This window comes from Podarcis muralis, chromosome 16 (assembly GCF_964188315.1).
Source record: "Podarcis muralis chromosome 16, rPodMur119.hap1.1, whole genome shotgun sequence".
In the NCBI taxonomy this organism is placed as follows: domain Eukaryota; kingdom Metazoa; phylum Chordata; class Lepidosauria; order Squamata; family Lacertidae; genus Podarcis; species Podarcis muralis.
In genome coordinates, this window is record NC_135670.1 from 10,943,967 (window position 1) to 10,957,591 (window position 13,625).

A 13,625-nucleotide genomic window follows, 5' to 3' on the forward strand; every position below is an offset into this window, starting at 1 on the left:
GGAGAATAAGGAGCAGGTTTTTCTCTATGGCTGCATACAATAAAATGCCATTTGAAATTGCGGACTTAACCTTTCAAAACTGCAACAATATTTGCCACCGATTTTTTTTGTTTCTTAGAATGCATGAGCAGTGCTAGGTACAAGACTGCTAAGCAATGCAGACTTTTGCCTTCAACGCCTCTTGGTTTTCACCTTTGTTTCAGTTTTATTACATTTTTAAAGGGTTTTATCCAGTGCCTACCCAGAGAAGACCCATTAAAGTTAATGGGCAGCATTAACTTAGCGCTATTAATTTCACTGGTTCTACTCTGAGTAAAACATAGGTTACAACCCAAGGTCTGTTTTTATTGCTATTTTTAAAAAAATATTCCTTATCATATTATGTAAACCATCTAAAGTTTTTTTCCTGATGAAGTGGTATATAAATCTTTCTCAATAAATAAATAAGATTTGCCACAACAGTGCGTTCAGGTGGCTTTTCAAGAGACAAGCAAAACAGCAACTCTTAGGAAAGGCTTGTTTTTCTTTCTTTTTTAATTAGTGAGTCATGTTCTGTGGATCAGTTGGAAGTCCGGGGTTCAGAAGTTACACAGAGAAGCACAAAGCAAAGTCACTGGCACATGTTTGAGTCTGCAGCTGTTGATGGTTGAGGCCTAGGAGAACAGCCGAGGCCTAGCCTCCACCCGCAGGCCGCACAGCCTGCCTCATTTCTCCTTGTGCTCAATCTGGCCTTTCGATATCAAGTCTGGGATCTCCACAGCCAGCCAGGGTCCCAGCTGCAAGACAAAAAGAGGACCGTCAGGAGGCCACCAGGGCCGCATCCTTTCCCCTTCCTTGGCCATGTGACATACTTGACAGAGAATAGCCCTCTCCTCCATTTTTAGGATTGTTAAACAATATTTACAATTACAAGGCTTCCCAGTTCACATCAAACATGTGAAGTTGCCTATCTAGGCTCAGTATTATCTACAATAGAGGTGAGGAACCCATTTTCAGCCTGAGAGCCACATTCCCTTCAGGATGACTTTCTGATCCTAGCCTGCCAGCTGATGGGGAATGAAAGATCTGGCCTACAGACCAGAATAAGTTCCCCACCCCTGATGTATCATGGATACAACTGACAGAGGCTCTGGTCCCCAAAAACCAATGAAATGCATTTCTTAAACTTTAAGAAACTGGAAGACTCCCGTGTTGTTTTCATGCTTTGATACTTATTTGCAGGACACAGTTTTTCAGTCGGAAGGTTTGCTGCCAATGCAATTTACTCATTTGACAAGAGCAGCCTTTGGGGCTTACTAAGTGATGTCCCAAGCAACGCAGTCAAACACCTGTGTGCACACACTCGCTCACACCTACAACTCACCCCCAAGGCCATGAGATGAGCCAGCCCAAATTTAGGTACGTTCCTGGCCCACAAAGGTTTGAAGTGGTCCGTCAGACATATTTTACCGCCCCTGCAAGAAGACACACAGAGGTATTAAGATGGGGCATTAACAGGACAGATACAAGGGGAAATTGTGATCTAGACCACACCATACAAACTGACTAAAATATAGAGGAGGAGAGCATCTGACCTGTACATTTTTGCTGTTTTTCCATCCAGCTCTGGGATGGCGATTTCCGGCGCGGTGGATGGATATGTGACCGGAATCTGCAAATGGGGTTTAAGCAGAGCTTAATACTTAGAAATCCTGCATAGGTTGACCTGATTAGCTCTCACCAAAATCCACAGGTAGCTGACCATCCGACGGTTTCTGAAAACTATTTCATTCCAGCCAGCTTTTTAATTGAACTCTGATTGTATAGCTTTAACTCATTTTCAGTCACATTGCATTGGGTTTCTTGTTCACTGCTTACAGGCAACTGTGATTAAGCGATATACAAATTGTTGAAATAAAATATATAGAAGTAAAGAAGCAGCTGTCACACAGAAAGTGAGGAATGAAAGGCAGGAGGGCCAGGAAGCCCAAAGGAGGGCACGGGGCAAGGACTCACATCAAACTCAACAGCAAACTCATACTTCAGGAGGTTGTGAATGTACCAGCATTTCCCAAACCACCTGGCAAGGAAAGAAAAAGAGATAAGACAAAGTTACATCTCCTGTCGCACTAAAGTCACATCCACATAATAATGAATATTAATATTACTATTATTGTTACTATCATCCCACCCTTCACCTCAAGGTCCCAGGGTGGGTTAACGGCAATTAAAACAGTGTTGAAAACAGTTTAAACAACTTACAGAAATAAAAATATACATCCCAATTGCCAAAAGCCAGGGTAAAAATGTGTGTCTTCAACATTCTCCAAGTGCTGTAGAATATATTCACACTACGTGTAAAGCACTATTGTGCCACTTTAACAGTCATGAAGAATCCCGGGAACTGTAGTTTGTTCAGGGTGCAGACCTCACAGAGCTTTAATTCCCAGCACCCAAAACAAACTACAGTTCCCAGGATTCTCCACAAAGTTTTGGGGGTCTCCCTTGTACTCACCTTGTGCCTTCCTTGTTGGACTCTAGCCTGAACCAATCGTTATCAGCGTTCTTGTTGTTTTCCACATACTACAGAAAGAATCCATAAAATAAAATAGTTAGCTCCATAGCATGATGTCCATAATGAACATTTTTTGAAAATCTGACAGAGGCAGGTTACAGATTATTCCTGCAGCTGTATATTTAAAATACCCCCCCCACACACACACATATACAGAGATTCCTGGGAACTGTAGCTTGTTAAGGGTGCTGCGAATCATAGCTCTGTGAGTGGTAAGCAACAGATCCCAGGGTTCTTTAGAAGGGTGGATTTATTTATTTATTAAATTTAAATCCTACCCTTCCTCCCAAAGGAGCCCAGGGCAGCAAACACACCCACTTATTATTATTATTTTAAAAGTAAAACTGTTAAAATGTTACAAAAGTAGTTACAGTTAAAAATATAGTTCCCCCCCCACCCGAAAGATCTCATCTCAGTAAGCTTCCAGAAGACAATTGGGGCATGGGGGGGGGGGGGGGAAGAGAGAGAAAAAGAAAGGTGAACTCAGACACAAGTCCTAGGTGTGTTTATTCAGGAGTGCCACCCGCACAGAGAGGCGTGTGGGACATGGCACTTAGGTTGGCAGCTTTCCTGGGCACAAACCCTCCTGAAGCGCAGTACAGTGGTACCTCGGGTTAAGTACTTAATTCGTTCTGGAGGTCCGTTCTTAATGTGAAACTGTTCTTAACCTGAAGCACCACTTTAGCTAATGGGGCCTCCTGCTGCCGCTGCGCTGCTGGAGCGCGATTTCTGTTCCCATCCTGAGGTAAAGTTCTTAACCTGAAGCACTATTTCTGGGTTAGCGGAGTCTGTGACCTGAAGTGTATGTAACCTGAGGTACCACTGTACAACCATCTGGCCGGGGACCATCAGTCCAGGACGTTTCGCACTACAGCTCCCATCAGCCCACGGAAACAGCCAAAGGCCCTGCACGGTGGGAGCCGTAGTCCGAAACAACTGGCAGGCGTCGGAGTGCGTGGAGGCTGGTCTCCTCAGAAGCAAGTCCCACTGATTTCGATGGGGCTCACTCCCAGGGAAGTGGCAACAGCCCTGCAGCCTCAGGCCCCGCAAGTTTCTCCTATTGCAGCAGCACGAAAACGCCTGCCTATACTTGACCCTCTGAAGCCACCGTAGTGCACCGGAGCCACGTCAGCCTCCCGGTACATAGCTCCCACTCCTCACCGGTACCTTAATGAGCGCCTGGTATTCCTCCTTCAGCCGCTGAATCCACAGCTCCTTGTCCCGCGGACCCGCGTTCGTCTTCAGCAGAGGCAGCTCGGCCACTACCCGGCGAGTAGCCTCGTCCGCCATCTTTGTTGAGGTACGCCAACCGGAAATGGCTTCCCGTTGGGCAGGGCGAGGAAACGTCGGACGTTGTTGTCATCCTTGCCCAGCACGTGAGCAGTTGGGCGGAAATGGATCGCGTGACGCTTTCCCCAACATGATTGTTGAGGGCGGAAATCAAGTGTAGAGCGGGGCGGGGGAAAGGAAGAATCACAGAGCTGGGAGAAAAGAGAGGCTCCCTGTAGGCTGTTGGTGGAAGTTGTTTCTTGTGTGGCTTAATTAAGTCGCTGTGGTTTCCTTGGATTCCACTTTTACCCAACATCAAAGGACTGGGAGAGCGGACGGATTCCTCTCCGCCGCATGCGCTTGGAGCAGCCAGCCTCACCCTAATGCCCTCCAGATCTTTTGGACTACAATTCCCATCCAGCCCCAGTCGTCGTGTGCTGGTTGGGGCTCATGGGAGTCGTAGTCCAAAACTAAGCTCTCTGAAATCTGATGTAAAGCTAAAGGGACCCCTGACCATTAGGTCCAGTCGTGGCCGACTCTGGGGTTGCGGCGTTCATCTCGCTTTATAGGCCGAGGGAGCCGGCGTACAACTTCCGGGTGTTAACGGGAAAATCCGAGGGCTCCCTTGGACAAAAACAAAGACACCAACCAGGATAACTTGGAGCAAAACAGCAGCCTGTAGGCTAGGCCTTTATTGAACTGTTGCAACAGGGTGCTCCCCTCACTTGCAGGAGAGAGGAAGGACACAGAAAAAATGGTGTGCAAAGTCTTATAAAGACTTTTGAAATTCCCATCCTGTAGATCAAGCCCACCCCCAGAAACATCATGCATACATCACAGAAAGGAGGGGTTGAGGGAGGAGTTGTGGTGGTAACCTGAGTGTCCTGTCACCTGGCTGGTTCCCCCTTTCCCCCTCCCCATGAGTACTTTCCAGGTGACAGAGGGGAGTTTGCTGTTTCCTGCCCCCAGAGGGAAGGGCTGATCATTGTCCTTTGTTCCAGTCTGTGCTGAATCCACTCCCATATGCAAGTTCTTTGTGATCTGTGGATGTGCTGGTATGCTGAAGGGATTATGGGTGCCCTGTATCAAACCTTCCCCATTTTGTAGTCCTTCCTTCATGGAGTAAAATAAAAGTGGAACAGTGCAAATCCGATGTATGGTTGATTTTCTATGAATTTATAACAGACGTGTAGTGTATGTAGTGTGTGAGTGTGTGTGAAGTTTGTACAAACTGAATGATTGGGGGGGGGGTTCCTGCTACATGTATAGCAGTGGTTTTCAACTAGGGTGCCTTAAATGATGGTCAGGGGTGTGGCGGGCAACACTGGCCTCTCTCCCTCTTTCCTTCCCTCCCTCCTCTGATTCCTTTTTGTGTCTCTGCCTCCCAAAGGCTTGCACAGCTGTTTGTTGCAGCAGCCCTGGCTACAAGCTCCTTAGGCGAATGGTGACTCTGGGGCTGGCCAGGGGGTGCTGTTTGCCAGAAGCTGAGGCAGCCTTGGAGTAAGCGAGCAAGCAGGCAAGGGAGCCCAGCCAGCCAGTCCTCCAGCCCTTGTTGTTGGGAATGGACAGTGTGAGGAGGCACATCTCTTTGGGGCAGGGGGCAGCTCAAAGACTGGGGAGGGCAGCAAAAGAGGACTCCCAAGGAGAGGGGAGAGGAGAGCAGGCTGAGGGAACACTCCACTAGGGGGGTGTTCGGGGGAAAAAGCGAGAGGCTGCCAGCCTCACAGGGGTGCCACAGAAAAAATGTAATTGGCCAAGGAAGCCGTGGACTCAAAACAGTTGAAAACCTCTGCTGTGCAGGAATATACATAGAGAATTATAGAGCTGGAAGGACCATGAGGGTCATTTCGTTCAACCCCCTGCAATGCAGGAATCTTCTGCACAATGTGGGGCTCAAATTAATGACTCTTAGGGCTGCGGGTGGCGCTGTGGGTTAAAGCCTCAGCGCCTAGGACTTGCCGATCGAAAGGTCGGCGGTTCGAATCCCCGCTGCGGGGTGCGCTCCTGCTGCTCGGTCCCAGCGCCTGCCAACCTAGCAGTTCGAAAGCACCCCCGGGTGCAAGTAGATAAATAGGGACCGCTTTCTAGCAGGAAGGTAAACGGCGTTTCCGTGTGCGGCTCTGGCTCGCCAGATGCAGCTTGTCACGCTGGCCATGTGACCCGGAAGTGTCTGCGGACAGCGCTGGACCCCGGCCTCTTGAGTGAGATGGGCGCACAACCCTAGAGTCTGTCAAGACTGGCCTGTATGGGCAGGGGTACCTTTACCTTTTAGGGCTGCCATACGTCCAAAAAATCCCAGACATCGCCGGGATTTGGCTTCCAAAACGGCATCCTGGCAGAATCTTCAACGTCCATTGTAAATGTCCATGAAAACCTGGACATATGGCAATCCATGTTGTAAGTGGGTTTCGCTGCTGAATTTTATTTTTTATCAAAAAAAAAAGCTTAACAACTTTGACCCCCCCCCCCACTTTTGTGACCGGATTTTCACTTTCTGAAATACAGCAACCCTAACAGTTCTGAGATTAAGAGTCTTATGCTCTACTAACTGAGCTCTCCCTCCCAGCAGTGTATTTTAAAGATGTTGTTTAATCCCCAGTTTGTAAATCACACTGGGTGCTTCCAATTTAAATAGAGTGTGTTTTATATTAAACAAACGTTTGCTGGATCAGAGCAAACTCTACCTTAGTGAACAATATCGGCAGAGGGAAGTTGCAGTGGCGAAGCTGCATGCTCTGCTACCGGGGGCGGAGAGCAGGCGGGGGGCGTGGCACACGTTCTGGGGGTGTGGCGCGCCGGGGGGGGGGGCGCAGCGCATGTCAGGGGGGCGCTGCGATGGCACCCTACTGGAATAGTGGTGCCAGGGACGGTCTGCTCCCTCCGCACCCGTTCCTCCGCCAGTAGGCAGTTGTCTTCAAGTCCTGCTTGCAGGCTTTCCAGAGGCACCTGCCTGACCACTGTGGGAAAGAGGAAGCTGGAGGAAAGAGCCCTTTCCTCTGTTTGGTGGGGGCGGGGGGGCTCTTGTAGCATTGTTCAGAATAGAACCTTCAGTGTACAGTGCCAGTCTACCTTGGGATGTGTGTTAAATATACTGTATTTTTCCGTGTATAAGACGCCCCCTACTTTTGGGGACCCCAAATTTAGAAAATGGGCATATGCACTATCCATGTATAAGATGCCCCCAGATTTCTAACCTTATTTTAAAGTAAAAAAAAAACACCTAGTATTATACACAGAAAGGTAAAGGTAAAGGTACCCCTGCCCGTTCGGGCCAATCTTGCCAGACTCTAGGGTTGTGCGCCCATCTCACTCAAGAGGCCGAGGGCCAGCGCTGTCCGGAGACACTTGCGGGTCACGTGGCCAGCGTGACAAGCTGCATCTGGCGAGCCAGAGCCGCACACGGAAACGCCGTTTACCTTCCCGCTAGTAAGCGGTCCCTATTTATCTACTTGCACCCGGGGGTGCTTTCGAACTGCTATGTTGGCAGGCGCTGGGACCAAACAACAGGAGCGCACCCCGCCGCGGGGATTCGAACCGCCGACTTTTCGATCGGCAAGCCCTAGGCGCTGAGGCTTTTACCCACAGCGCCACCCACGTCCCCTACACAGAAAAGTAGAGTACTTTAAATTTACAGTGCGGTTTTTAATCAAGTGTTGTTGTTGTTTAAATAGTTGAAGCTCATTACAGCAGGTTGAGGAGGAGCAAACTGGGATGACGTACCAGTGGGGCAGGGAACTGTGCATGGTATACAAGAAAAGATGAACATGGAGGGGGCTTCGGGGTCCCCATTTGGCACCCACCCCATTGCTGGTCATTTTCAGTGGAGGGGACATGCAATATCTTGGATGCTCTGCCTGTATCAAAAGCCAGACACATGTACACATGCACACACTTAGAGAATAAGGCGCCTTTATTACAACCAGAGGGAGATCCAGCCAGTCTTTGGATTACAAGAAGGTGCTAGATTTTCCCTAGTTTCCTTTTCAACAGATGATGAGGACGGAGCCTCTCTGAACGCAGCTTTTTCCACTACTTTACTTGGTCTTTTTCTGGATGGTACTCAAAAGGCTGGAGAAGAACTCGGTCGCCTGGTCCCTGAGCTGTTCAGCCATAGGAGTCACATGCTCTTGTGCCCGCTGCACGTAAGCCCTGTCAGAATGAATAAACGAACGAATAAAAGAATCAACAAATGGATCAGGCCAAGGGCTTCCCTCTAATCCAAGCATCCCCATACTCGGCCCTCCAGATGTTTTGGGACTACAACTCCCATCACCCTTAGCTAACAGGACCAGTGGTCAGGGATGGTGGGAGTTGTAGTCCCAAAACATCTGGAGGGCTGAATTTGGGGGTGCCTGCTCTAATCCTATCCATTTCCAACAGTGATATGACGGACACTTTTGGGAAGCCAACAAGCAGAGCATGAAGGCAAATGGCTCCCCCCTTTTTCTGGTAGTCCTCAGTAGCTGTTCTTTGGATAGACTGCCCCAGTGCATAGCGGTTACATTCCTAGCCATACTGCCGATTATGAGTTAATTAATTACATATATATGCCCAGATTGCTTCTAAGCAGTTTACAAAACGTAAGAACCAACTGCACAGTACAGTACATGCAGTTTTCAGAATGCAATGCGTTCCTCAGGAAATTGTTTGTTAGGCAAGAGTTTGCATAACGACAATTTCCAATATTTCCCATGGGAACATTTCTGATCCGTGATTTGTCCAATCTGTCTTCTCTCTCACTCCACGGTTCCATCCTGAAATGGCCGCAGCCAACCAGCAAAAGAGAGACAAAGGAAAAACTGATTTCTCCCTTCTCTCTGCCTGTTCCCCTTTTCCATGCTTTCTGCCCCAAAATGGCTGCGACTGACCAGCAAAGCACAAACAAGTAAGGAAGTGGGCAAACTCCAGATGTTCCGATATCTGATTCAGCTGTTCTTTGGGCATAATTCTTTATGTTTGGAATTTGTAGATAAGGAGCATTCTGATAGCGGGACCTGTGTGTATTGTTAAAATACAGACTAATTGTTTAAAATTCGGTGTAATTTAAATGCATGGTAAAACAATCCAGCTGAAACATTAATATATAAATGACCGTAATTAACATGTGCAATGAAACAATCCCATTAAAATGAAACTGCAATTAAAACAAGAGGCTCGGGCTGAGAGAATAAGGGAATGCCTGTAGAAATAAGTATCTTCGAAAGCCGGCAGCATGCCAATGCAGATGGAGCATCTCATATATCAGCAGGGAGATTGCATTCCACAACACTGGTGCTAGCAGGGAAAAAGCCAGTCTCTGATTCACCACCAGCCAATAACCATCAGGCCTTGGTAAAAGTAACCAGGTTCCATGTGTAGAATTTGGTGCCTTTATTGGGCAGTGGAGGAGAAGGTTACCTGATCCAGAGGTTTTTTTTAGGATTGTATAAAAAGGGTCCTCACCCCATTTCAGTTGAAATGCGATTGGATCTGGCGCTGTTTCATTTATATGTGTATTTGATCCGCTGTTTTTGCCTTGAATCGAAATATTGCCTCTTTTGTACAAGTTATGTTTTTGATGCTTCATCTCCTTACCTGACCATGCTCAATCGCCTTTCGTTCTGTCTGCCTTTCTGAATTGTTGGACTTTTAATAAAAATACATTTAAAAAGAAAGAAAGATGTGAGTGGGGGAAGGAGCTCTTACATTGTCTGGGCCTTGAATTCCTCTATCTTCTCTTGTGGCACGAGTTCCTTTTTGAAGTAGTCAGATAAGCTATTAAGGTAGCTCTGCACTTGCTGCACGACATCAGAAGCCGGGGCTGGAGCCTGTTCCGCCTGCCGTCTGACCACAGTCCCTGCAAGGACACGGGGAGACTCATAAATAGGGGGTCACTCGACAGTACAAAGGAAAAAGCCATTAACCAGTACACCCTCTTAGTTCAAAGGGAGCTGCCTCATACTGAATCAGACCAACTAGCTCAGTATCATCTTCACTGACTGTCAGTGACACTCCAGGGGTTCCTCTCAGAGCTACCTGAACGACAGGAGCGAGCCAGCAGTAAATCACACAGTGCATGTTGGAGTTAAAGCTTTATTAGCAAGAACAGGATCTGCAAAGACTTGGCTGAGTAACAGGCCTAAGGAACATAGGAGCCTACCTCCAGGTGTTTCGCCCCCCATGAATCAATTGCTGAAACTAAAGGTTCCTGCCTCCCCACAATCGTCTAGGTCTTCTCCCCACCAGGGTTTTCCCCCTCCAAGCAATCAGAGACTGAGCCGGCACGCAGTCTGTCTTTGCTCCTTCCACTTCATGCCGCTTCTGGTTCTAGGAGACCAGAGCTTGTTGCAGCAAGACGGGGAGTCCCCCATGACTCTTCAACAGCCTGATTCATCTTGGCCTCTCTCCTCCACCTCTCCTGCTTCTGCCTCTGATTCTGGACTTCTGTCTGCCACAGACTCTCCCAGCTCACTAAGCCCTGTTACCCCTTCAGTTCCCAGCACCTCCTCTTCCCAGTCTTCTCCCTCTCCTCCCTCTCACCACTCATTGTCATCCCACCACCACTCCCTGGGCTCTCGGAGATGTCCTTGGGGACTGAACCAGGGACCTTCTGCATGCAAGGCAAATGCTCTACCTAGAGAGCTTCAGCTCTGCTCCTCACGCATGCAGTATCCCCTCTCCTGTGTCCACACTGTGTCGTTCAAAGTTCAGTCCAGATGGAACAATACCGGAGAAAAACGAATAAGTGGAAAACAAACACCCACCCTCAACTGTTGCCAATGACATGAAGGAGCGTCTCCACCCCCATCGTTCAGCCCGGACACTGAGGTCCAGCGCCGAGGGCCTTCTGGCTGTTCCCTCATTGCGAGAAGTGAGGTTACAGGGAACCAGACAGAGGGCCTTCTCGGTAGTGGCGCCCGCCCTGTGGAACACCCTCCCTTCAGATGTGAAGGAAATAAGCAGCTATCCTATCTTTAAAAGACATCTGAAGGCAGCCCTGTTTAGGGAAGTTTTTAATACTTAATGCTGTATTGTTTTTAACACTCAATTGGAAGCCAGCCAGAGTGGCTGGGGAAACTCAGCCAGATGGGCGGAGTATAAATAAATTATGATGATGATGATGATGTTTGCAAATGAAGTTCCACCTGGAAGCACTCTTTGATTCCCTCACGGTTTGCAATGAAGAACGCTGCCAGCCCCCTTGCCCCATAGTACCTTCCATGCAGCAGACGCTGACCAAGAGGATTGCGAGAGCAAACACCTTCATTTTGGCACGCTTGGAGCACTCCTTTATTTTCTGGGGGGAAAGGGAAGACGGGGAGAGGTTGTGAGAAAAGAGGTGAGGAAGCAAGACCAAGCCCGCACACTCTACGGCTTGATTCGTACACACTATACCTTTAAAGCACATTCAAAGCACATTTCCCCCCCCCAAAGAATTCTGGGCACTGTAGTTTGTTAAGGGAATTACTGGGAATTCTGTGAGGGGTGAAGTCCTGTGCCCAGAATTCCTTGAGAGAGAAGATATGATTTGAGGGCATTGTGTGTACGCAGGCTACACCCATAGTGTATATTTGACACGTGGCTCTCCTCAAAGAATCCTGGGAATTGTAGTTCGTTAAGAGTTACTGGGAACTGAAGCTCCCTGAGGGGTCAACTACAGTGCCCAGAATTCTCTGGGAGGAAAGAATGTGCTGGAAAGCAGTAGTACTCAAAGCAATGGCCCACAAACCATTGGCAGTCCACAAGCTATCAGCTCAAAGGCCACGTAAACCCTCCCACAGCTCAGGTTGGGTAGGGAGCTTCAGAGACCAAATATGGTGCCAGTCCCTGGCACATTGAGGCTGGGGGGAAATGATGGCCCACCATATCATATAGTTTGATAGAAGCACTGCTGTAAAGGTATAGTGCAGGGTTTTCCAAACTTGGGTCTCCAGCTGTTTTTGGACTACGATTCCCATCATCCCTGACCACTGGGTCCTGCTAGCTGGGGATGATAGGAGTTGTAGTCCAAAAGCAGCTGGAGACCCAAATTTGGGAAACCCTGGTATAGACTTAGTTGGCCAAGTGAATTCTCAGGTTTTTCGTGAGGCAGGTTTTTCTGTTTGCTTGCTTGTTAAATACTTTACTGTTTTAAAAACAAAGAATATAGTAAATATGTGAACTTTGTGAACAATTCCCCCCTCCTCCCAAAAAACTACTTCACGTTTTCTGCCCAACTACATGGCACGCTTTAAAAAAACCAAAACTTTTCATGAGGACTAGAAACTATTGTATCCCTCCTTTTTGTCAATAGAGAGCAGCCATTCTTGAAGGCTGCAGTGCCTGTGTTAGAGAGGAAGCTGATCAGCTAAAGGTGTTGGAAGGGAGGGGGGACAAAGGGAGGAGAGAGCTGTACCCGTCTACGTCTACCACCCAGACGTAATAAAAGTAATTTAGAAATCCCAAACTCAGGAAGGTGCCACAGAATCTTTCTAAATGAAAAATTAAAATGTACATTGGTGGTGTTGAATATCGAACAATAGTAATTTCACTTCCCTTAGTTCAGGTGCTTAAGCAGCCAAGTTGGGACCAGTGTAGAGTTTTTTAAAGCTTTTTTTTAAAAAGGAAATTCGCCAAAATCTACATTTCCAACATATGTCTGGATTTTCCTGGACATTTAAGCGATTTTCGCCCGGACAATGTTTCTGACTGCCAAATCCCATCTATGTCCGGGAAATTCAGGGCGTATGGCAACCCTAGCACGAGGGGGTATTATCAGCAGGCTGGGGGAGCCCCCAAGGTTTGCAGAAATAAAGAAAACATTGTGCGGGGGGGGGGGGGGGAGTCTACAGGAAACACCAGTAGCAGCAGCTGAGGACTGAGAATGCAGACTGACTGTTGGGAACGGAACGGAAGCGGTTTATCCCAAATCAGAGCACTTCACGCTGCAACCCTTTGTTGCAGCCTAGGAGTAGCCAAACAACAACTATTGTCAGGGACAACCCCTCTGTTTCACATTTGTCACCAGCTTCCTTTTAGGTTTTCTACTTTCCCATCCTTCTACCGCTCCACCCTTGACACCTTCTTCCCCTCTTGAGAACAGGCTCAAATTAAACTGGGGCAGTTGCCCCCAGCACCTCAGCGGGGCTTAATTCTGTGCTTTGACACCTGTTGCACAACTGCCACACCTCAGACCCATATGAACACCAAGGAGAGTGTGTTTTTCCATACAAAAAGTCAAGCTCTATTAACAGAAGCTCCACCGGTTGGATTTCTGCCTGTGTCACATAGCTGATAAAGTTTCAGAATTTCTGCCAGGGGGTAAAGTGACAATTCCATTGCTCCACCCCACCCCAAACCCTTTCCTCTTAAATAAAATAAAGTCAATTCATTCTTACCCAAAAGATCAATTACAAGGAGCCAGTCAACATAGAAGTGATTGTTAGTTTGAAGTTGTAGGCTCTTATATAGGGCATCAAAAGACCAGCCTGTTTCACCCGATCTATTCTCCCTGGTGATTGGTGCTTGCGTCCCGTCCTGTCCCTCCTCCTCCCCTTCAACCTGCCACCACATCAACTGTCCCTCTTGGAAGTGCAATGTGCGATTTCTGCAACTGCTAACTAAGGCAATTCCCATGTCAACAGCTTCGGGGTCTAAGGGTTAAGTACACACAGAGGCCCCCACTTACTTCAATGATAACATTTAGTGTGGGCAAGGGAATCGTGGCCATATCAGAGTTAATGCAGAATGCAAGCCCTGGTTTGAGGCAAACGCCCTCATATAAACCTTTGGTGCAGTCACATCTAGAGTAACGTTTGCAGTTTTGGCTTCCTCCTTTTTCATG

The 13,625-nt window shown here is 47.9% G+C and overlaps 2 protein-coding genes across 2 annotated transcripts; both read right to left on the reverse strand.

Annotated features, from left to right (window-relative positions):
- Positions 1 to 505: 505 nt before the first annotated feature.
- Positions 506 to 3,883, reverse strand: UFC1 (ubiquitin-fold modifier conjugating enzyme 1). The gene is made up of 6 exons (XM_028710906.2): positions 3,722 to 3,883; positions 2,495 to 2,562; positions 1,996 to 2,059; positions 1,575 to 1,651; positions 1,364 to 1,454; positions 506 to 776 (listed from the first exon to the last, which is right to left on the reverse strand). Exons 1-6 carry the CDS (start codon positions 3,842 to 3,844, stop codon positions 705 to 707), a joined length of 495 nt encoding a protein of 164 aa, XP_028566739.1. The 5' UTR covers positions 3,845 to 3,883; the 3' UTR covers positions 506 to 704.
- Positions 3,884 to 7,715: 3,832 nt separating this feature from the next.
- On the reverse strand, positions 7,716 to 13,255 carry APOA2 (apolipoprotein A2). The gene is made up of 4 exons (XM_028710015.2): positions 13,180 to 13,255; positions 11,018 to 11,099; positions 9,509 to 9,659; positions 7,716 to 7,972 (listed from the first exon to the last, which is right to left on the reverse strand). Exons 2-4 carry the CDS (start codon positions 11,067 to 11,069, stop codon positions 7,858 to 7,860), a joined length of 318 nt encoding a protein of 105 aa, XP_028565848.1. The 5' UTR covers positions 11,070 to 11,099; positions 13,180 to 13,255; the 3' UTR covers positions 7,716 to 7,857.
- Positions 13,256 to 13,625: the final 370 nt, after the last annotated feature.